The following is a 22537-nucleotide window of genomic DNA, read 5'->3' on the forward strand; positions in this document are numbered from 1 at the left end:
TCCCAGGAGTTTCGCCTGTAAAATTAGCAGCCAAAGTGCTGAATGCGGTCGTTATGCTATCGCCTCTATTCGACGCGTCGCTCCCTGCCTGCGTACAGCTCCTTGTCTCCTATCTTCTTGTGTGTATTGATCTCTATCAAAGAGCAGGATGTCCAACAAGACAAGGAACAAGATTGACCAGATGAGCACTGCTGGTAAGCACCAAACAGCGGACTCTGCTTAAAAACTCTCAGTACTAACAACCGAAATGCCAGACTGGCAGCAGTATCACCAATTGTTATCCAACAAGCAGCTTATGACTTTTTTTGCCGACGAGGTGCATCGCTTCTCGCGGTATCCTATGAAACCCGACGACGTGTTGCGCCGATTTAGCTTGAATGGCGACGGGCACCTTGATCTCCGTGAGTTTCAGCTAGCAGTGACTCGTCTGGAGATTGTGGCATCCTCTTCACCTCAGATTGAAGGACCTGGTCAAGGCCCGAAGCCTGATCGAGATCTTCAGAGAGCTAAGGAGCTCTACTTGGTCTTTTGTCCGACACAAACTCTCAAATTAGGTGAGTGCCATATAGTATCGAAAACAAAGAATCCTACGCACTACTGACATGAGAGTTCTACTACAGATATCGATCTCTTTTGCCGTATCATGACGGAGTGGTCTTTGCAGCTCATGCGGCGGAGCTATCAGCACGATCCGATGTCCCAGTTGACCTCGTCAATGTCGTCACACTCATTGAACAAGCGCATTCCGTACTCGTCTCCCCGCGCACCTCTGGCAACCCCCTACGCCACTCAGGCCACCCTCGACGCCAATCGCACTATGACGGGTAACGGCGGAGACAAAGACTCCGATGACCATAGCACCCACCTCGTGGAGGGCGAGGCTCTGTGGCAGCGACTTACGACGTCGATCACGCAAAGTAGCGAGAAGCTCCGCCAGGTTTTCTTCAAGATGGACGTCATGAGCTCTGGCAAGGTCAGTCCGGAGGAACTCGAGCTAGCGTTGAGTCATATCGGCGTCTTCCTCACCACTCGAGAGTACGAAAAGCTATACATGTCGCTCGGTGAGGACGTGAAGGAGTATACTCATGATGCTGCGAGCAACGGGAGATGGCGCGGTCGAGGTGGCAACGGGAACGCGTTTACTATCAAGTACGCCAAGTTCCTCGCTCTGTTCCAAGAGAAAGATGGGACAGATCACCGAACGCAGACAATGCCGTCTAATTCAAAACAAGTGTCTCCTCCTGTTGTGGGGGTTGGTAGTGCTCGCCTTTGGGACATGCTCGTGGCTGCGTTCTACAAGCTGCACTCCCTTTTCCGCCAGCACCAAAGCATTGGGCAATACTATCTACCACCGGAGACTTTTCGAGACTGCCTGCTACGTTGTGGAATTACCCTGAGCAATGCTGACTTCGCAGCTCTGCGCGTTCGTTTATTACCATTCTCGTAAGTAATTTATTTTAATCCTGATCCATTGACGAAGACTAACGACAGCCTGCGTTTGTAGAGATTCTGCTGGTTCAATTGGAGTTGGTCCACTTCTTGACGCACTGAGGGCATATGATCACACCACTTTGAAGTCGAAAGCGTCTCCTGGAGAACCTGGTGCCTCTGTTGGCTGCGTCACGCAGTCTCCTATTCGTCTCGGGCGGAGAGCAGTGCAGCCGACAGCTTACAGTCCCGTGATAAGTCGGAACGAACCTTTTCCAGCGGGAAAGTCAACGCAAGAGAGGTTTGTTTAGTGATCCTCTTTTTTTCACACTTCAATATCTCATCATGATATTTCGTGTTGCTCTAGAAATGCTGAGGCTACCCGTACTATTGTCAAAATATGTGACGAACGGCGTAGAGAGAGTGACCTCCATTTCCCCACAGCGACTACAAGTCCAAGAGCTGCCAGCACTGGAGACAGTGAAGCGTATCTTGAACACCAACAGCGACGTCAAGATCCCTTCTTCTCGACGGGGAAGCCTCCCCCAGCGCTGGAATCTCGCATCCTATCGAAGTTGCACCAGTTGAAGCAACTCGGACAATTATCAGGCTCGTCGCCTCAAAGCGTTTTCCCTGGCGATCGCTTTGGTCACATTTCCAGAGGTCAATTTCGTCAAAGTCTCGCGCACTTGAACCTGCTGGTTCGATATGCTGATGTCGAGGCGCTCTTCTGGACATTGGACACCCAAGGCCGCGGATTTATCACAGCGCAAGACTTCTACGACCACCTGAACAACTTCGCCATACAGCAGAAAGCGACTGAATCGTCCAACCAGCTCCCTACTATTTCCATTGATGGGTCGATACAACGCACGCGTCTTCCTCGTTCCGTCCAGAAGATTTTTGAGAGAATGTTAGTGGAGCTACCACGCATCACCGCAATATGTGAACGCATGGATACGGACCAGACTGGCTCAGTCTCCACGAACGAAATGCTGCAGGCTATTCACGAACTCGGCATCATGGCGTCTATAGCGGACAAACAGGCTGCTATTGAAGCTCTCAGCCGTGATCAATCCCCGCAACAAGCTGATCAAATCCCGTACCATTCGCTTGAGGATTGTCTCGGGGCACTTTGCAGCGATCTACTGTCACCCAAGAAGCGTAAGAAGCACCTGTCCACGACGTCGGTATTGCTGGCTCCGTATGAGGAGCAGCCTACAGACGTATCTTCTTCCTACAGTTACGACCCACACACGAACGACTCGCTCTGGAACTGTCCACGTCGACGCATGGTCCACGATCATCGTGCAGCGAGGTCTTCAGTTCGAATCGCTGACGAGATGAAGAGCCCCAACGCTGGGACTGCTCCCGTTCAACCGCCTAGAAGATCTGCAGCTGAGGACGATACCAAGTCACGTCAGGAACGGAGGCACCGTGTGGCGCTGGTGAGCATATTACAGGATCTACTGGAGCGACGCTGCGACTTAAAGACTGCTCTCGATTTACATCGCAGAGCTGACGCTCGTGGCCACGTTACGAAGAAGGATCTCGCCGATATCCTGCTGACCTCCCGCTTGAATCTGCACTTCCCGACCGGGGCCCCAGCAGCTCAAGAACTCGTGGATGAATTGTACCCATCCCTGCGTCCTGATAGTGGCCTCGGGTTCCTGGATGTCTTACGGCGTATTAGTGACCTGCTCGGTGAAGTTACCAAGGAGTTATCACTACCACCGACACAATCAGGAAAGGGTCCTAAGTCTTCTTTCTCAACGAACCCGTACCAACAACCTCAACGACCGACGGGGCGGAGACTGAATAATAGCCTCGATATGCACAGCTCCGTGTTGCCGACGACGACAGGGTTGTTCACAAAACTTGGCTCCGTTTCTAACGGAGAAACGTTTGCCGGTAGTGCGTCCACGGTGCGACGCAAACTTCTACAGGATAGCCGACTGAAGAATCTGCTGGACTCTGACTACGGTCTCCAGAGTGCTGCTGTGCTCGTAAGACACGCCTTCAAAGGTCTGGCCCCGCGGGAAATGGTTGTGCCGATTGACAATGGAGAGTTCGAGGCGACATGCAGAGCGAGCGACATAAAGCACGTGTGCTACCGACTCGGACTGGATCTGGATCTGCAAGAGCAACAATTCGTGGCGAGTAGTATCGACTCTGGAGACAGCGGCTTTGTGTCTTCCCCGGATCTGCTTGACTTCTTCGCCAAACTTGCCAAAACTGGAGACGATGCTGCTTCGAGCGCCTTCAACAAAGACTTCAAACCTAGACATGACGCGCGGCGCTCAGTGACGTTCTGTGACGACGGCCAGTACTACGAGACGATTAAACAAACCACTAACTAATGATCGAGGATAATGAACTACCATTCTAATTAAGAGCGCGGTCTTCAACGTCAGTGCCGTAAATACCTGGTGGTCGCCAATTTTAGAGACCTCAGCGCTGTTACGGGTCTTGTGGATTGAGAGCCCAGTTATCTTCTGTGCTTCTACTTAGTAAGTGAAGACATTGCCATGACTACGATGCCGTCCAGAAGAGGTTTGCCTCGACTTAAGTATACCCCCGCGGCCTCGCAACAACTTGCGTTAACCAAGGATACAGCGAAGATGAATCGAGTGACTAGTGGCATCGGTGGAGCATTGGAGGGGGTACAGATGAGAATCGAGACACTAACGCGGGAGATCAAGGCCGACGAGAAGGGCAAGAAGGACTACGACGAGCAGCTGTTTCGACTAAATGAGCGACGGAAAGACTTGGAAGCCAAGTTGAAGGAGTGTCGAGAATGGAGCGCGCTCTTTGAGAGCAAGATCAAACCTCTTGCAGGCAAGTACACGGAGACGACGGACAGCATGCAAGGGCAGTATGACGAAGCCAAACAACGCCACGCTCAGGGAATCATCGTGCTTATGCAGAACTTCGACTACCATCCAGAGTTCAAACGCTTCAGCGACACCTTCACCGCTGTCCCCTTCAAACCAAAGTAGCGCAGATCACACTCGTCCATTATTGTACTAGTAGCTACGTACAAAAACATGAAATTGAGAGTCGAACTCTAAGTGATTGTGCGTTTCTGCTATTCTGTTTAATACTTGCACTAGCTCATGATTAGCTGGAAGGTAAAGCGCTCGGCATGTCATTCTACAATTCGTCGGAGCGCGTAACCATCATCTCCAACTCAAAAGCGGCCGGCAAGCGACGATATTTTTTGTCTCGAGCAGCCCAGTCCATCTCTGGGCGAGAGAAGACAACACATCCGGTCTCCTTGTCTATGGTGGAAACACACATTAACACACGCGTTACTTTCCCTGTTGTGCTCTGCAGCGTCACGTACCAAGTTTGAGGAAGAGCGTGTTGAACCAGATCTTGAAATGCTTGGCTCGCATGCACCCACCCACACGCTCACGGTAAAACTCGAGCAGGACGCATCCACGGATTTCCTCGTGCAACTCGAACTCGTTGGAACCGATTTGGTGGTGGATCAACGTCTTGGGAGACCCGTCAGAGCGTAGCGAGTAGATACGTAGACGCAACTTTGGCGGCCTAGTTGCTGTCAGTGTGTTGTTCAGCATCAATTTCTGAATCACAAAAGTCGGTTCTAGGATGGGTTCTCCTTGAACGGCGGTCTGCGCTAGCAACGCCGCGTAGTAGTTTACCCATTTCTTCTGACTGACAACTGTAAGACCTCGACGATCATTCACGCGCTCTCGGTTGTAGCGATCAATCGCGTCGTTCGCTGAGGCTGCAAAGCCCATTCGTAAGAGAAGCATACACGCCATCATACCAGCTCTTCCTTTTCCGGCCTGACAAGGAGAAACAATAACTCTTAGATGTACAGAAAAATAAGTCACCATGCTAGCTTTGGCACCTTGCAATGTAGCGCCACGATATGCTTCTCGTTTGCATCCAGCCAAGCGGCAGCTTCGTCGCAGAACGCCATCCTATAGCAACAATTAGCACTTCTGCTGGGGTGTTCTTTTTTAACGCGCGTACATCATCTGGAACGTTGGGACATTGTGGTCTTCAATGGGATAATTCTTGACACGTCCATTAAAGATGCTCGATGGGTAGCTAAAAAAAATGAAAATTAGCATACACCGTCTCAGTTATTGCACATTTTAGCGACAACCCACCTCCGTTTGCACTCGTCGCAGAAGTTGTAGACGAAATAATGTCCGCTATGGCGCTCTTCCAGGAGCTGCTGCACCTCTGACCGTGGGTTTCGGAAGAGGAACTCGACGCCCACAGCGGGGTAACCTGGATAGAAAGGCCGCCACAATTGTTACATGCTACTTGTACAACAAAGAGAAAATAAGCTGTATTAACGGACCCATGACAATGACACGCGGGTGCACATAACCCAGATCCAGGTCGAAGCCATCCTGCTGAAAGCGGCGCTTGTTTTGGGATACAAGCGAACGCGGTACGGCTAGTACGCGGCGACAGGCACTGGAGCGCGGAGCCATGGCTTGCTTGGCGAATTCCGGAGTGAGAGTGGACTAACGGCTATTGTATGGGAGTTTGAATGCGACGCACCTTCTGCGCTGAAAAGACGCAGCTGCGATACAAATGTAAAGTGGAGGGCGGAATCAAAAGTTCTCACCATTTATAGCTAATATCCATGGTAGCTATCCATGTATTTGAAGGAGTTTCGATAAGGAACGAAAGCGCATTGAACGTCGAAGCGGTGCTTCGATAGACAAATAAGGGACCCAAGCCGAGTCCCTTATTTCTGTCGGAATTCGGTTATTTCACAGTAGGGAGAGCTGTACTATAGCGCGAGAGCATCGGAGTTCGAGAGCATCGTAGTTCGAGAGCATTGTAGCTGTTTTGAATACCAATATACCATGACTTCGCTAAAAGCGCTTTATTTATTTTTTTGGTACGGCAACTATAATAATAGTAGCGCGCATTTCAAAAATCTCGCTGAACCCGACAAAGCATTGACAGTGAGCCACAGTGTACCAAATAGAACAAACACATTTGCTGAACACATGATCTACTTCCACCAAGTGAAGTCGACATCTCCATGACCCAAAGTCATGCTACAATGAAGCAGCAACAGTTCTGTACTGGCATGTATCACGTTCTTTCAGCTCCCCTCTCTATCTCGATACAGCATGGCTACACTTAGTTGAAGAAGAACAAACCTGGAGGTCGCAACCCATTTGCCTTCTTCTTCCCATTCAAGCATGGGTTCTCTGGCCATTTTATCCGTGACGCTTCTGAGCGCCCTCTTGACGCTTTCCCTAGTCCATGCCGAGCACTGGGCCGTCATCGTGTCTGGCTCCAACGGATACAGCAACTACCGGCACCAGTCGGACGCTTGCCACGCCTACCACATCGTTCGACGCCACGGTATCCCGGCCGAGAACGTGGTGCTCATGATGTACGACGACGTGGCATGGCATGAGAGCAATCCATACCGAGGACAGCTCTACAACAAGCCCACGACCAAGAACGCATCACACGGGGCTGTACAGCCCGTGGACGTGTACAAGGGCTGTAACATCGACTTCCGTGGGGTTGAAGTGACCCCTGAAACGTTTTTGAACGTACTGACAGGCAACAGCTCTGGCGCCTTCAATAAGAATGTGCTCAACAGCACGGAAGACGACCGAGTGTTCATCAACTTCATTGACCACGGATCACGCGGCAACATTTACTTCCCGAACATGAAGCCGCTCACGGCTTCGAGACTTAAACAGGCCATGCGGACCATGCACGACAAGAAAATGTACAAGGAACTCGTGTTTTACATGGAAGCCTGCGAGTCGGGCTCGATGTTCTCGGACAGCTTCTTAAAGAGTATCAACGCCTATGTGACAACGGCTGCCAACGGCTTCGAGTCTTCGTGGGCTGCCTACTGCCCTCCGTTGGACGAGGTGAATGGTGAGCGCATCGGCTCGTGTCTTGGAGATCTGTACTCTGTCAATTGGATGGAGGACAGCGATCTGACGGACTTGTCGGGGGAGACTTTAACAACGCAGTTCCACCGAGTTAAGAATGCGACTACTAAGAGCCACGTCAAGTCGTTTGGGGTGTCGAAACTCACTCACGAGATCGTCGGCAACTACCAGTCCACATACGACAAGAGTTACAATGGCGATGACTCTGGCAGTGATGATACTGAGCTTCTGTCGACCATTGCAGCTCACGGCACGACATCTGCTGTCCAGAGCGCTGTAGACGCTCGCGACGTGGACCTGGTCGTTGCGTTCTACCGCTATATGCGTGCTTCCCCAGGAAAAGATCGACGTGGTCTTGCGGACGATCTCACGGCGATAATCCACGCTCGTGAAGCTGCGGACGAGGTGTTTGAGACCATCAAGGCTCTATACGAGCAGCAGACCAAAGCTGCTCTACTTCAAGTTGAAGAGCCCAAGAACTTCGAGTGCCAAGCAGAAATCACCCGCACTTTCGAGACTTCTTGCTCTTTTACTGGCGGACTCACCAGCTACAGCCTCAAGTATGTTGGCACATTGACGGATATCTGCGAGTCGGGGTTGCCGCAAGAAGAAATGGCGTCCATCGTGCGCAAAGCTTGCGTAGTGGTGGAGAACCGTCAAATGGCGGGAAATGGTGTTTTCGACACCAATGTAGCCATGTTAGGCTGAAGCAGCAACGAATGGACGGGATTTGTCGAGCTGGTGGAGGGACGGAATTGCCGTGTCAGTCGGCAATTTGCTTCGATCGAGAACACTTGGAAAAACAGAGGACAAACCCCTCGCTGCGTGCTGCATATTCTTTCGTAGGTGTTCACAGTGATTCTAAAATGATATAATGAGCCTGAACCGTTTGACAGCGGGTCATGTTGACAACTTCTTGCTGAGTGAACACGATCAATCAATTGACAAGGTAACATCGATACTAATTATTAGGCCATCTCCACCGGCATTTATTTAGCTATACGTGGTATTAACACTAGTAGGACTACTCAGTACGATAGGCGTGGAGCTCTAGGTAGTTTGACTGTACATGTAAATAGGTTTTGCCCTGTAGCGCAACCTCTCAAGGACGTCGGACAGGTTTTTCTTGTTCAAAATATCTATACTAACGTTCATCCGTGCCACTGTGTTTCTACTACGTAGTACTACTAGTAAGATGCAGTGCTATCCTTCAAGGCTGACGCCGTTGGCGAAGCTCTCTTCCTCTTCTTCAGGAATTCTGTCCGAGTTTTCGGCGCCGAGGTTCTCGTACATTGTCTTGAGCGCTTCGTGCTCGTCCTCGATAGCAACATCATACGGCTACAGTAACCACCAATGAGACAAAACCCCACAGCAGTATCAATTTACCACAGCTCACCGTTTGTCCTTCTGAGTTGCGCGCGTTCAGACCCGCGCCGTGCTCCAGTAGTAGCTTCGCGCACTCGACCGTCTCGCATCGATGCAGCGGCGTGTCCATGTCGTTGTCGCCTGCATCCGCCATCTCGTAAGTCATCCACAAGTACAATTCTCCTCTCACACCGCCAACAGCTCACCCAGCTTGACGTCCGCACCGCTCGCCAGTAGGAACACCACCAGCTCCATGTGATTGTAGCTCACCGCCGCCTGCCTGTCAGCATCAACAGCATCAGCACTAAATACTAGCATGCATAACCCCAATCAACCAACTTACAGTGGCGTATATCCATTTTCGTCCATTGCGTTCACATCTCCTCCGCTAGCCAGAAATGCCTTGACGCTCTCGACGTCGCCGTCACTCGCCACTGTCCAAACGTTCGGCGGAAGGTGTGCCATGTTGCCCCCTGGGTCGTTGGTGGTATGTTACTACACCCGCGTTTTTGGTTTTTTGGCGCCATAAATGAAATTGGAAATAAATTATCAGATCTAACAGGACTATTTCAAAATCTGAGAATAGTCATGCTGACTATTTTTGAGCTGGAGTTCATCCAGAATTTAGATGAGTGAACGTGGACCGCAGTTTTTGTGGTCGTCTCGGGCTGGCTGGGTTGAAAAAAAATAAGCAGCTGATATGAACGGGAACCCGTTGGCTGAGTCATCTGCGCTCACCTTTAATGAACGAATCTTCACGTTCACACTCATCTAAATTCTGGATGAACTCCAGCTCAAAAATAGTCAGCATGACTATTCTCAGATTTTGAAATAGTCCTGTTAGATCTGATAATTTATTTCCAATTTCATTTATGGCGCAAAACGCGGGTGTTGTAACATACCAGCGACGACCCAGGGGGCAACATGGCACACCTTCCGCCGCGGGTCACGGCCCCGTCGGATGCATTTTCCTCCACGGGCTCTCAATCGCTCTCTAACCGCACGACAGAACGTACACCTGCCACGCTAACGAGTGACACCGTCGTGTTCTCACACACTAAAGTGCCGTCTCGCCAGTCGAGCGTTGTTGCTGGCACCGCATCACCCGTTGCTCCTTCGGCCTCACACCGACAGCCTGCAGGAGCATTAAAGACACGTGAGACGCAGCCGCAACTGAAGAAATTCCGCGTGGAAGCGCCTCGAGTCGACGGAGTTCGACGGATGACAGTGCGCGTCATGAAGCATGGGGACAAATTGGGTTTTGGCGTGCGTCACGACCGATTCAAACGACTGCAGGTGTCGACACTACAGGGCGGCGACACGACTTTGCAGGTGGGGGATACGCTTCTGTCTGTCAACGGTCGGGACCTCACGGGGCACGAGTTCCTAACGGTTATTCAGCTACTGAAGGCCACGCGGCCGGGAGAGCTGGTGTTCGAGATCGAGAGAATGGACCAACATTATAAAGGACAATTGGCTACATCTCATGTGGCTTCGAAGTCGCTTGCCTCTCCGAACACGACTACAACATCGGGAAACCCATGGAGTTCTGCTGAACCTGCAACTCCAGCGGCTGTTAGTGGATCGGGACAATCTTTTAAACTTCAAAATGGGGCCAGTGGGGGCGGACAACAGGCAGTCGTCGCTAACTTGCCTCCTCAGTCAGGAGTCCCGCCTCCGTCGATCCCTATGACGTCGACTACTACTCTGAATGGCGTACAACAACCGAGGAAACGAGCTCGACCGTGAGTTTTTTTTTATTATTTATAACTGATCTTGTACTGATATGATTAATATTTATTTTTTCTTATAGCTCTCAGCGCGCAGTGACCATGTTGGACGAGAACGGGCAGCCTGTGAATGCTACAGCTCTTCTCGCTGATATAAAGAAAGAGAAGGCGGAGAAAGCAGCACTGGAGGAGAAGAACGCAGGACTGCGGAAGCGAGTGCAACGCATGCTGATAGAGAATGATGAAGTGCGCGTAAAGGCAAAAAACGAGGTGGTAGCGGCACAGGAGAAGGCACAGCGCGAAATTGCCGAAGCTCAAAATCAACTGGCAGTTGCACGAGCTAAGTTGCGCCTTCAGGAACGTGGGCCGGATGTGGGACGATTTGATGCAATGACCAGCGAGATTAAGACGTGCAAGGCACAGGTGGAGAGTCTAAAGAAAGGTGAGGCGGATCGGACGGCGCTACTTACTACGCGTTACCGCGGGGAATGTCGAATCGCTGCCGCTGACGCGCAACGCGTGCTGGATTCGGTGGTTGGAATGTTCCGAACGAAGCTTCGACAAGTTGGTCGGATGAGTCGCGACAGTGCAGACAAATCGCAGCTGGAAGTGGCGAGTGACGGAGTGCGGCGTCTCGCCTTCATGAAGCTTTTCGGATTGGCACACGACTTCGCATTCTACATGTCAGCGGCATTTCACTCGCAAGAGCCCGTGCGGCACACGATCGAGCAAGAGCAATTCACTGAGTTGTTTGGCAATTCTCTCTGTCATGAAGAGCGCGCGGGCTTGTTCTACGTAGCCACAGCTCCCATGGTACGTGCGCCATGCTGCTCTTGTAACTAAGGTGGGTGTATTGACGTGTTTCTTTCTCCTATCCAGCTCGTCGTGTTCGATCCTAATGCAGACAACGTAGTGTTAAAGTGCGAGTGGGCCGAGCAAAACGCGCTACGTGATCTTGCACGTACTATTCGCTTCTGAAAAGAGATATAGTTGGGCAAAGCTAGAAAGGAGTGCTGAACCATTTAGCTAGATTTCTATGTGTGCAATTCATTTATTAACGTTAATTAAGCGTTTGATTGCCTCATTGCTGGTTAGATCCTGGGAGATGACCATTGGCGTTGTTGAGGGTGTTGAAAGAGGTCGTGTTGGTGATCGACAAGGCCATGGACTGCATGACGACGTCGCGGAGGCGGTTCCAGAGAGCAGGCGCCAACTCGTCCATGGACTCGTAAGTCTGGCGGGTCATCTCGAACACCGTGCAGGGCTCCAACGCCCTGGCTGCCATGTATCGGTACTGACGGCCGAAGAAGTCAACCTCGCCGAACGTGGCGCCGGGCATCACGTTCTCTAGTAGAGTCAACGGTTTGCCTGGGACTACACTACCGTCGTCGTTCATAAAGAGCGCAACACGGCCACTGGCGAGGAAGTAGAAGCGGTCTGGGTAGGACGCAACACGGTAGAACTCGTAGCCTTGAGGCACTTCGTACTTGCGGAAAAACTGGTCGACGCCACGGAAGAGCGGCGAGTCATCCGGTTCGCCCATAAAGCGGTGAAGCAGCACACTCATGGACTCGTGGCTGTGTTTTATATCCTGGGAATGATTGGTGTTTACCAGCAGCTGGTTCTCGCAGAACTCCAAGGCGGAATCAGCATTGAGGAAGAAGTTTTCCTCCTCTGCGATCTCGTTCTTCAATAACAAACGGCGGATTTCTGGTAGTGCATCTGCGAAAATGACAGTGATGTCATGACGCTTGCAATATTGTTGCAAGATCATGAAGGCACTACGAGCAGCCGTCGCGTCCATACCAGAAACGCGATTGAAGTCCATGACGACGTACTCAGTCGGCAGACCGTCCGGGTGTGGCGCAGGACTGCCATCCAAGCACTCAATTGGGACGTCACGCTTGGACACAGGGGTGAGCGGGATACCGGAGTCGTCAGCGTAATGTGGCTCCGTATCCATTCCCTTACTCGACTTCTGCTTCAAAGTAGCTCGAGACTTGCGGACGTGTACAGCCTTCTGTACGTCTTCAAGGATCTGAACCGACGAGCCGAAGAACAAATAGCCATACAGCTCTAAGTACACAATAGCATCGCGTTTTTGACCGAGAAACGTGCGTGCTGCGAGTTTACGCACTGCAGCGGAAGAGCGACACTTACGGCTCACAACTCGAACCTGCGCATAGCCGAACAAGAAGTTGATAATGGCAAAGCCGATGCCCAGTATCATCCCCAGCTCGAGCGACACCATGTTGATTGCGATGAAAGACAGCAACAACACCACGTACTCTCTCGGCAAGATCTTGTGGTACACATGCACTAGCCACTCCATCATGAGGTCGATAGCGATAAAGATCAGCGTGGCGGCGAAGAAGAAACGAGGCACGAGACTCATCACTGACAATGGCACGAGCACGATGGCGAACTCGGAGATGATGACGCACACGCCAACCACGCGCGAGTTGCTCTTGGAACGGTACGTGAAGATCGTCTGGGAGAAAATGTAGGAGCCGGTGTATCCGCCCAGCAGTCCACTCACAACGTTGGACCAGCCCACAGACTTAAGCTCATGGTTGATGTTGAGCTGACTGCCCATATCCATCTCGATAGCTGCCACGTCTAGACACGACGAGAAGGCCACAACGAACGTCATACCGATCCACGTTGTGAGTTGTCGAGGCACTTGGTTCCAGTGCATCTGCGAGAAATCAAACAGGTCGAACATCTGCACGAAGCCAGCGGGCTCCGAGGCCGGCGCGACCCATCCATAGTCTCGAGCTTCGTCCAACGAGACACCACAGAGCGCTAGCACAGCGAAGAAGAGTAGAGGCATCAACAGAATCGTAGCAGGCAGCGCGAACGAGTTCTCACAGCGCTGCGACACCAGCAACAAAATCACGCCGCCCACGACCCCAGGGATGCAGAGAAGCAAGAAGTGCGGGTCCCAGATCTGCATCATGGAGGAGAAATCATTGATCACCAGTCCCGTACATAGCGACAAACCGGCGTACATACAGAACAGTCCAATAAAGGCCAAATAGCCTCCAACCACAGGCATCGGCAGATACGACACGAGTCCTGCCAGTTTGAACTTGCCCAGCAGTACCAGCACCACACCGAGTGACGCTGTGGCCAGCCCAATTGTCACCACCGTGGTCGTCACTTTGGCTTCCAGCGAGACCTCTTCGCCCAGTGATTTGCAGATGGACGTTGCGATGGCACTGAGGAAGATGAGCCCTGCATCTTGCACCTGTCCGATAGCGAACGGAAGCGAGCTCAGTAGCGTGAACATGACTTGGTGTACGACGCTGGAGAACATGACGAGCTTAGACAGCGCCGGCATGAAGCTGGCAAAGTCCGGATGGCTGAAGATGATGGCTGCGTAGCCGTACATGCACGGGATCGTCAGGATGGAGTTGATGACACCATACATCAATGCGTTCGTCAACTTGCCCACTTGGTGGGGGCTACAAACGCCTCCAGGATTGCTAACAGCTCCACCATTTAGAGCCAAGTCATTGCTGACCAATAGAGCCATGGACTCTCCATTGTAGGGCGAGCTCTCGTGGTCCACCCAGCTGCGGTGGCGACGTCGATGCTGCTGCTGCGATGACTCGTTCTGAGTGGTTGCAGTCGCACGTTGAGCTGCATGCTCAGCTGCTGGACCACGCGGTGTCGAGTTGCTGCGACGCTTGACTGCACCCGAGAGTGCAGGCGAGTACATCAGGCGAAATCAGACGGATGGAGGTCAAAAGCCCCGATTTTTGCCATACTAAAAATAAGCCAAATCTGGTATAAGACTGTAAGAGTGTAGGAGAGCCTCTGGTCCATTCGTTTTGATGCCCAATAAGAGAGTTGGGTGCAGCGTGGCTCACTTAACATCACACCACACAGCGAAACAATGGTTTCATCGCGCCAACATCTGTAGAATGAACTACGTCGTCACCATCTAGCCAACCCCAAACTTAAACACGTTGACCTCCAGCAGCAGGTTGGTGTGCGTTTCGGTAAACGCATCGGAAATTCCACGGTGGGAAAAATTGTGAATCAGCCTCTCGACTGCACGCCCAACGACAAGATTATAAAGAAGCGAAAGCCCCAACATGCATCTATCGAGCCTGAGCTCTAAGCGCTCGTCCACACTCAAGAAGTCAAAGGGCTTCTTTCTGATGATGTTCTTTAGGCCAAGACAAATTCCCTCGCCGGAAGTGACGTTATTTCTCTCTCTTGGGTCCAGCGATTTAAAGTTCGCCATGGGGTAACGCTGCGTCGAATGCACGGTGAAGCCGGATCTGTTAGCACCACGGAGCTTGGACAGCAGTGCACTGTATTGATGGAGGTACAACCCTCAGGATATCTTTAATATGGATGAAACCGCTCTGTTTTACAGAATGCTACCTAGTGAAACGCTTGCTACGAGGACGATTGCAGGTAGAAAGAAGGACAAGGCAAGGATTAGCTTTGCTCTTTACTGTAAATTAAGTAGAACGGAGAGGTTGGAGCCTATTGTAATAATAAGGCGGCGAAGCCTCGTTGCTTTAATGGAGTGGATATTGGACCAGTGCCGATAAAATATTCTTTAAACTAGAAAGCGTGGATGACGGCCAAGATTTTCTCGAGTGGGTGCGCGCGTTGAATCTACAAAAATGCACGGACGTCAAATACTTTTACTGGTTGGTAGTGAGTTCAGTCATGCTGAGGTCGAGATGAATAATGTTCGCGTACATTTTCTGCCAAAGAATACGACCTCACATATGCAGCCGATGGACGCCGGTATTATTTGCAACTTCAAGCTAAAGTACAAAAATTATCGTGCAGTGGGTCATCGAGCAATGTGAAGCTCAGAAACGGATGGACTTGCTGACGTCGATTAAGTTTGTTGTGGATGCATGAGCCTCTGTGTCACAAGCGACTATCTGTCATTGCTGGTGCCATACAAAAATTGTATCGGGGAGCATGAGCGCCCGCGTCGAGCAAGACAGCAAACCAGTTTGAGAATCGGATAGTTAGACTCGCTAATCTCAATTACACCTTTGTGCGCTCAAATTCGTTCTAAACGGCCAAATCCGTGATGAACAATTGCATTACGTAAATTTCTGAAGTTTCACTACCAAATCTGCAAACGAATTCGTTTTTACTGCACACAAAGCCGTACATTACGTGCCGTACTCCATAGCCTTCCCGTCCGCTGCTGCATTTACCGCATTACTGCAATGCAGTTCCATTCGGGAGACCAACACAGGCGTTATCCACTTCATTTTGTGTTTCGCAGTCCTTTCCAGAAGACGTATCTGCCGCTCAGCAATGGAGAGGACCTCTTCGTTTTGGTCCGGATCCCGGGTGCGGTCGCATACTTCATCGCGGAATATCGCCAATTCCGTCTTGATACGAGCCTTTAAAACGCTGAAGCATGCTTCGATGGGGTTGCACATTGGGGAGTACGGCCCCAAGCGCAGCAACTCCATGTCAGCGTGCTTAGTGACGCGATCCTCAGTCTCGCGATGCGCAGGAGCATTGTCCATGACAATCACGACCATCTTGCCCTCATAGTACATCCTAAACTCCTCAGACGTCTTGACAACCGCATAAATCTCCTCCACAAAAGCAGCATTCTTGTCCATACGAATGCTGCCTCGTTGAAGTCGGTAGGTGACGAGTCAAATGCTGGACGACACAGCACACTGCATCTGCAGGTTCGCGCCATTCGAAGGCGGCAGCTTCAGGACAGCACGCTTTCCTCGCTTAGCGCGTCCTTTTTGACGCTTCAAGTGCACATTAAAAATGGTTTCGTCATAATACACAATACAGTTACCTTGTTTTTGGTGTTCTTTGAGCTGTTTAGCAAAGGCTTGGCGCTTTAACAGGTCGACTTCGCTGTTGCAGGTTGTAGGCTCGACACGCACTTGTTTCACAGTGTACAGCATGCCGATGAGGTGACGGCTGATGGTGGCCTTGCTAACCTTCACGCCACAATCGAGAAACAGCATTGTACGCAAGGTTTCGAGGCTGTGCGTACAATTTTCGCTAAGGTACTGCTCCAGATATGTTTTAGCCTCCTCCGTCATCTTGGAATGCTTCACGCCACCACGGGGAAGGTTTTCAGCTCGCCCTCGCGCAATCAGGTCTCGAACAGCTCAAGGGGCAAAACCATTGTTCGCAGACACTTGGAGCCAATCTGGGAGTCCGGACTGGTACGCTTCCAGGACACGCTGCTTTTCAGCAACAGTATGATGTTTGTAGGGGGCATCTGCGTGGCTGAGGGTGAAACGAGAAGTGAGAGTACGTCGGCTGACCTTGTCTTGGACGCGCGGTTTTGGCGCGAGCGCAGCACAGCCTTCAATTTCGGCGCACACCGGTTTGTGTGCAGTAAAAACGAATTTGTTTGCAGATTTGGTAGTTGAAACTCAGAAATTTACGTAACTGAATTGTTTATCACGGATTTGATTGTCGTTTAGAGCGAATTTGAGTGCACAAAGGTGAAGAGCTAGTGGACCCGTTGAGTGCTGAGAGCTATGTCGCGACTAAAGATTATGTCGAGGAAATCATGAAGAGTGAACGCGATATCCACAATTCTTTAAGCGACAGCGATTGCAGTTTGCAGGAGACGACACCTTTCTCGCACAGTGAAGCAGTAAATGCTGCCCGAATTTACAGGTCTATATGTTTGCCCATGGGCTGCAGGGCGCCAGCGTGCAGAAGGTTGTCGGTCCCAGTCGCAGAATGGCAATCAAATCGAAGAGACAGACAGTTATCACCTCCTTCTTTTATGATTAACGATAGGTTTTTGCAATGATCAATAATAGTTTCTCTTATAATCTGTGAAATCTATAAGAGCGGTATCTGGAGGCGAGTACAATACCTCCACTATAGCTCGAGTTGTCTGTATTGCGTGCGCGTTCAATCAAAGCAAAAGCGCACAATTCTTAACTTAAGTAGCCGAAGTACGGTCCTTTCATAAAAGGTTCTTCAAGTCAAGCCGGACACTTATCCGACCACTCTTAATAATTGTATTGTAGCCTATCATCCAATCAAATGTTTATTTTATTTATACCCAATCACACTATTCGTGTTGTCAAGTTTCTTCCAATAATTACAGTTACAGTTAGGTAGGCCCTCCAAACCAACGGCTCCGACGTATCGGGTCGTCGTCGGAGGGAAAATATCCACTTCCACTAACAAACTTCTAGTGTCAAGCGTTTCAATCCATATACGCTTTCTATCCGACTACGATGGGCCTAGACGAGCTCTAATATGGTAACACTAAGCGAGCGAAAAACAAAGCGGCGAAAGCTTTCAAAAGCTTCGTAAAGAGTGAGAATATGGGTTTTGACATGTCCGGCAATGCATCGAGCAGGATGGCTTAGGTGGGTGCTTTATGTCGGTGTTTGTGACGGGGTCACACAGCACCTTGAACAGAGGAAGTGCTTATTTACTACCCAAGTGAACGTTAGTCCACGTGTTTCCGGTCTCAAAGGTGCGACTTAGAAGAGTAGTTGCAGGACTGATGCATTTATAAGTAAGCTTAGCTTGGGCTCTTTTACAAACTAGAGGTAACCTATAGTGAAGACAAGTAGTCATGCCCTGACTGGCTCCTAGAGCACCTGGTACCGCGTATCAGTATCCACAAGAGTGACGGGACACTCTTTACGCAACCTGGAGTACACTGGATTGTCCCCGTTACAGTGTTAGACATGTTTGATGTACCTTGCGCTCGATGAGGGAAAGAAGCAAAAACCGCTTGCCCGGAATACCTCAATGCAGTACTTCAGACAGAGTAAGGTGTGGTTGTTTGAGCTCTTCCCCGCATAACGACACGTAGTCGAAGCCAGGCTGCTGAGCATGGGAAGACGCTCGACAGCTATTGTTTGAAGAGAGACGGAAAAGTAGTCAACAAAGCACCACCGTGCTTGTAGAACGATTAAAGAGAGATGCTGTTTTGATACAAGTCTGCAGGAAGATGTAGCGACCATCAAGATGCTGCTTTACTGTGCCTGTTGGTGTACTCATTTGATCGCGCATTAGACTTGACTCTAGTGCGCAAGCAGAATTTCTATGTTGACGCGGCTGGTGTGCTTTTTGTGCGGTTCATACGCATAAAAAAATCAGAGGAACAAGGCTTGTCGCTGTATCTCGGTGACGAGTTTATCACCTACCCCCTCCATCGCATCGCGCTGGTGCTTCTCATCCAAGCTACCCCGTGTCTGACTATTATCAGTTATTGGTAGCTTGCCCCAGATTTAGTCGGGTCTCTTGTAACCTTGTCTCCGGCAACCCCGCTACTGGGGGTCTTGAATCATCCCGACGAGTTTAAGACCATCGCTGCCGCCCATATTTCAGCCTCAGCAACTCGAGTTGACACACCCCGACGATTTACACCAATGTTAATTGCGTCCTCGATCGAGTGGGGGTGTTGCGAGTGAAGATGAGTCGCTGACGTCACACTCGTTTTGCCACGGTGGTGCGCAGCATGTGGACGGTTGCGCTGGTCTCACGAATCGCTGGGCAATTGACCGTGGAGCCTGGAACATAACAATCAAGGGGTTTAACTACATCTTTAATACAAGCAGGGAAGATCAGCAAGGCACTGAGTGGATTCGACGCTGATACTAAGGTGAATGGGTGTTGCCTGAAATCATTTGATGCTGAAACGAAGGAGAAGATTGCAGCTACGCAGCCCTTTTATTTTCGTTACCTGATACAAGATGGAATGCCCCCAGTACAATATTAGTCAAACAGTCATCGATGTCCGCACGGCTTACCTTATTGTACACTACCCCGCTGTGAAGAAATTTTTCGCATATTGCTTGGCATCATATAGATTAGAGATCCCGGTCACTAGCGCTGGAGTTTCTCTAGCTGAGCGTTTGGCGTGGTCGACGCATCTGACTAACTGTACCACGGAAGAAAGAAAAGTTGGTCGCCAAGTTAAAGCCCAATCCCACAAAGAACCACGTTAAGAGAGTAAGGTTATCGACCACCAGCGAAGTGTCAACAACCAATTAATGGATCACATCAAGCACCAAGATGAACGCCAGGGCAATCTAAAAGTCAAGCTGGACGGTACGACAGCACAAGCGAAGATCACAAAGCGTCAGCAAAAAATCAAGCAACGAGCAAGAGCAAGATAAGCCCAAGCGCAGACGAGGGTCCGCTACCCACCTTCATGCGACTTGGTTTACGTAGTACGCACAGGAACGTTGCTGAATGGGGACGACCCAAAACGACAGCGATCGAAAGCTAGCATGCTCGTCGTGATCGTGTAGCTGTTCGTCGCCGACGAACTGAATCTGGACTCCTACGCTAACAGCTATCGCAACAAGGCCTCGCACTTGGCAAAGAGGCGGACACAGCTGTACAGGAATTCCTTGCTACCCGAGAAATCTCGTCGCGCTGTTCCACGGCTGTCCGCAAGCACCCCCATGAACTGTATTTGAAGTTGCCCTCAACACAATGATCTTCTGACACATGCACTTTCGTCTGTCTGCCGCCATTGAAGACCCCGACTGTCAAGACCCACATGAGCCTGTATCAACCACAACAGCGAAAGCGCCGGCCATTTAATATCGGGTACAATAATACTAATTCGCAATGCACCTCCTCATTTCATGTACGGATTACCTGGCAGCGCTTATACGGGTTACCTGACAGTATACGTTACCTTCCGGTTTTAAGGGTTATCTGACAGTTGTTGTACGGGCTATCCGATAGGCATGTACGGTTCACTTGACAGCTCTTATACGGGTTATTTGACAGTTGTACGGATTGCTCGACAATATATGTATGGGCAAACCTGACTCATCCAATTGGTCTCACTAATCATTTTGATAAAACACCAGGCATATGCAATATTGGGTCAAGTTGTAATAGGCACGTTTTGGTCTCATTCACAAATGTACTAGTCTATAAACTGATAACTTGCGTCAATTACACAGATATGTTTTGCATTATTTAACGCTCGCTAGCTACACGAAACTGCTGCGCTTGCATCAGCAACGAGCTCTACATCGACACGACCAGCAGCTGGGTCAGCATTTGAACTTGGTCGCACGGCCCAAAGTGCGTCACCAGTGGTATATCAGCAGGCAGCATATTTCCCGCCCTGCTGGATGGGACACCAACGCTCGCGGGGTCTGCGCGGGGTCTAACGGTGGCGTCGTCGCTGCTGCTGGTGGTGGCTGACTCGACGAGACCACCGGAGGCCGCCCTCCGGAGCACCACCTGCAGGCACGCACCCAGCTGGCAGTCCGCCGCCCGCCCTTCCGGGCAAACCACCACGAGCCTAGAGGCTTCAGCAGATACCAGTGTGGTGACTACAGGTATCGGTGTGGTGACTAGAGGCATCGGTGTGGTGACTACGGGTCCACAAAAGAGTACAAATACGATATCTACTGACACGGATCGCATGGCTAGAGGCTCAACTTCTGCGGCTCAGGAAACGGCACATATGCGTGTGTCATCGAAGAGTTATCCGACAATTTAATCAACCTAGAACGCGAACTCATCTCCTCCGGCGTTGTTCACGATCAGCAAAAATGCGAAGAGCCGTGGTCGACCTAAAGTTCGAAAACAGCAAAACATATCGGTGAAGAAGGCGCGCATGACTCATAGAAAGGAACAAGCTACGAAATTAGTCCGAGGAACGTTGGTACATGTCCCAAACTTAAATAATCTCGTCAAGCTCCGTGATAGCGACTACAGCTACAATGATATCCAGCCGTCAGCCCAAGCACTCTCGGAACGGCCAATCCCACAGTCAAAGAAAGCGAATTTTCACACTAGAGGAGTGCGAAAGTGACGGTCGCTACATTTTTTCATAGTGACTTGTGACGAAAGCACATAATGCTATTCAGCAGTTCCGCGATAAGGTAGCCATGAAGTGCGACGAAGATGGGGTTGGGAAACGGGTCCCTCGCTTTGGTGTCTATCTACCTATGAACATTAACGCCATGGATCGCTGGCATCGTGCGTTGTGGGCTGCCAATATCAGTAGCAGCCGGTTGGTATTGCTAGACGAGCTTTGCGAATGACGCCATTGGAGTGCGTCAGCAGAAAATTAAAACATTGATATTGCGCGGAGGACGGCTTACCCCGTTTGGCAGTCTACCCTGTGTCTCGCTACTCACGTTACGTGGAAATGAATGGTTAGATAATGTGTACGTGGGTCACGAGCTGGCGCTGTTTCAAAAAATAAACGACAAAGTGGAAATTATAGACCCGATATTGCATCGGTTTAACGGGCGGAAAGACAAACTACGAGTAGTTTGCAGTAGTAATCCTTTCGATGGTACGAATGAGTTGGTGTTGATGAGTTTGCACGTGGACAACAACCACTGGTGTTGAGTTGTGTTTGATTTTCGCGCTAAGCCCAAGTCAATCACAATATTCGACCCATTGCAAGCTCCAAAGTCCAAGTCCTACGACATGTGTGATGAATTGCTGAAGGATCGATTTGGAAAATTGCGTGCAATTTCGGGGGTCAAGAAGGAGACGAAGCCACGGCAACTGGATGGGGCATGATGGTTCCGTTGTTTTTCGAATTCTACATCCGTGGTATTGATATGCCGTTCAAGCCAAGTCCCGCGCTGCTGCGCTTTTTAAGACTACGCTATCTACTGAAGTGTCTGCCGCAGCGCTATGTCTAACGGAATGGCGGTATTGCAACGTTAAACAATCCAGATTACGACATGACAACCATTTTTTGTGCAACGTTATCGCCTTAATGCAACGTTAAAAGCTAAATGGATACGTGGTAGGACAAGGTAGGACTTGATTAACATGACATTAATTACGATGTGTACCACACATGAAATATATAATGGTGTGCATCTGAGGTACAGTTCCAATAAAATGAGTTGATTAAGCCCGTATGAGGAAAGCAAATCATTTATCCTTTTCAGTGAGTACATTGGAGGGGTTGTTGATCGTGTCATAAAGCACATTTTGGGCTCATACTGTACGAGCGGGAATGGGTGCTACTGAACAGGTTCAAAATGCTGGTAATTGTACGTGGCGAAACGTGCATACCGTATCGTAATATATACTGAAATCTCATGATGATATGATTCTGGATCAGTAAGTGTCGTGAAAAAGGAG

The 22537-nt window shown here is 50.3% G+C and overlaps 7 protein-coding genes across 7 annotated transcripts; 4 read left to right on the top strand and 3 right to left on the bottom strand.

Moving 5' to 3' along the window:
* Window positions 1-148: 148 nt before the first annotated feature.
* On the top strand, window positions 149-3788 carry PITG_02818 (uncharacterized protein; the record flags this gene model as incomplete). The annotated part of the gene is made up of 5 exons (XM_002907663.1): window positions 149-194; window positions 255-554; window positions 621-1443; window positions 1505-1729; window positions 1796-3788. The coding sequence occupies 5 exons, from the start codon at window positions 149-151 to the stop codon at window positions 3786-3788; spliced, it is 3387 nt and encodes a 1128-aa protein (XP_002907709.1).
* Window positions 3789-3956: 168 nt separating this feature from the next.
* PITG_02819 (uncharacterized protein) lies at window positions 3957-4427 on the top strand (the record flags this gene model as incomplete). The annotated part of the gene is made up of 1 exon (XM_002907664.1): window positions 3957-4427. The coding sequence occupies one exon, from the start codon at window positions 3957-3959 to the stop codon at window positions 4425-4427; it is 471 nt and encodes a 156-aa protein (XP_002907710.1).
* A 154-nt stretch (window positions 4428-4581) lies between these two features.
* PITG_02820 (phosphatidylinositol-3,4,5-trisphosphate 3-phosphatase, putative) lies at window positions 4582-5919 on the bottom strand (the record flags this gene model as incomplete). Its single annotated transcript, XM_002907665.1, has 6 exons — window positions 4582-4709; window positions 4775-5243; window positions 5309-5381; window positions 5434-5511; window positions 5574-5697; window positions 5771-5919. 6 exons carry the CDS (start codon window positions 5904-5906, stop codon window positions 4582-4584), a joined length of 1008 nt encoding a protein of 335 aa, XP_002907711.1.
* Window positions 5920-6632: 713 nt separating this feature from the next.
* PITG_02821 (vacuolar-processing enzyme, putative) lies at window positions 6633-8057 on the top strand (the record flags this gene model as incomplete). The annotated part of the gene is made up of 1 exon (XM_002907666.1): window positions 6633-8057. One exon carries the CDS (start codon window positions 6633-6635, stop codon window positions 8055-8057), a length of 1425 nt encoding a protein of 474 aa, XP_002907712.1.
* A 381-nt stretch (window positions 8058-8438) lies between these two features.
* On the bottom strand, window positions 8439-9210 carry PITG_02822 (uncharacterized protein; the record flags this gene model as incomplete). Its single annotated transcript, XM_002907667.1, has 4 exons — window positions 8439-8687; window positions 8746-8855; window positions 8921-8994; window positions 9058-9210. 4 exons carry the CDS (start codon window positions 9177-9179, stop codon window positions 8553-8555), a joined length of 441 nt encoding a protein of 146 aa, XP_002907713.1.
* Window positions 9211-10323: 1113 nt separating this feature from the next.
* Window positions 10324-11422, top strand: PITG_02823 (uncharacterized protein; the record flags this gene model as incomplete). Its single annotated transcript, XM_002907668.1, has 5 exons — window positions 10324-10332; window positions 10377-10459; window positions 10528-10816; window positions 10862-11257; window positions 11324-11422. 5 exons carry the CDS (start codon window positions 10324-10326, stop codon window positions 11420-11422), a joined length of 876 nt encoding a protein of 291 aa, XP_002907714.1.
* Window positions 11423-11525: 103 nt separating this feature from the next.
* PITG_02824 (Sulfate Permease (SulP) Family) lies at window positions 11526-14699 on the bottom strand (the record flags this gene model as incomplete). The annotated part of the gene is made up of 2 exons (XM_002907669.1): window positions 11526-14140; window positions 14588-14699. The coding sequence occupies 2 exons, from the start codon at window positions 14697-14699 to the stop codon at window positions 11526-11528; spliced, it is 2727 nt and encodes a 908-aa protein (XP_002907715.1).
* Window positions 14700-22537: the final 7838 nt, after the last annotated feature.

This window comes from Phytophthora infestans, genomic scaffold (genome assembly GCF_000142945.1).
Source record: "Phytophthora infestans T30-4 supercont1.3 genomic scaffold, whole genome shotgun sequence".
Lineage (NCBI taxonomy): Eukaryota > Oomycota > Peronosporomycetes > Peronosporales > Peronosporaceae > Phytophthora > Phytophthora infestans.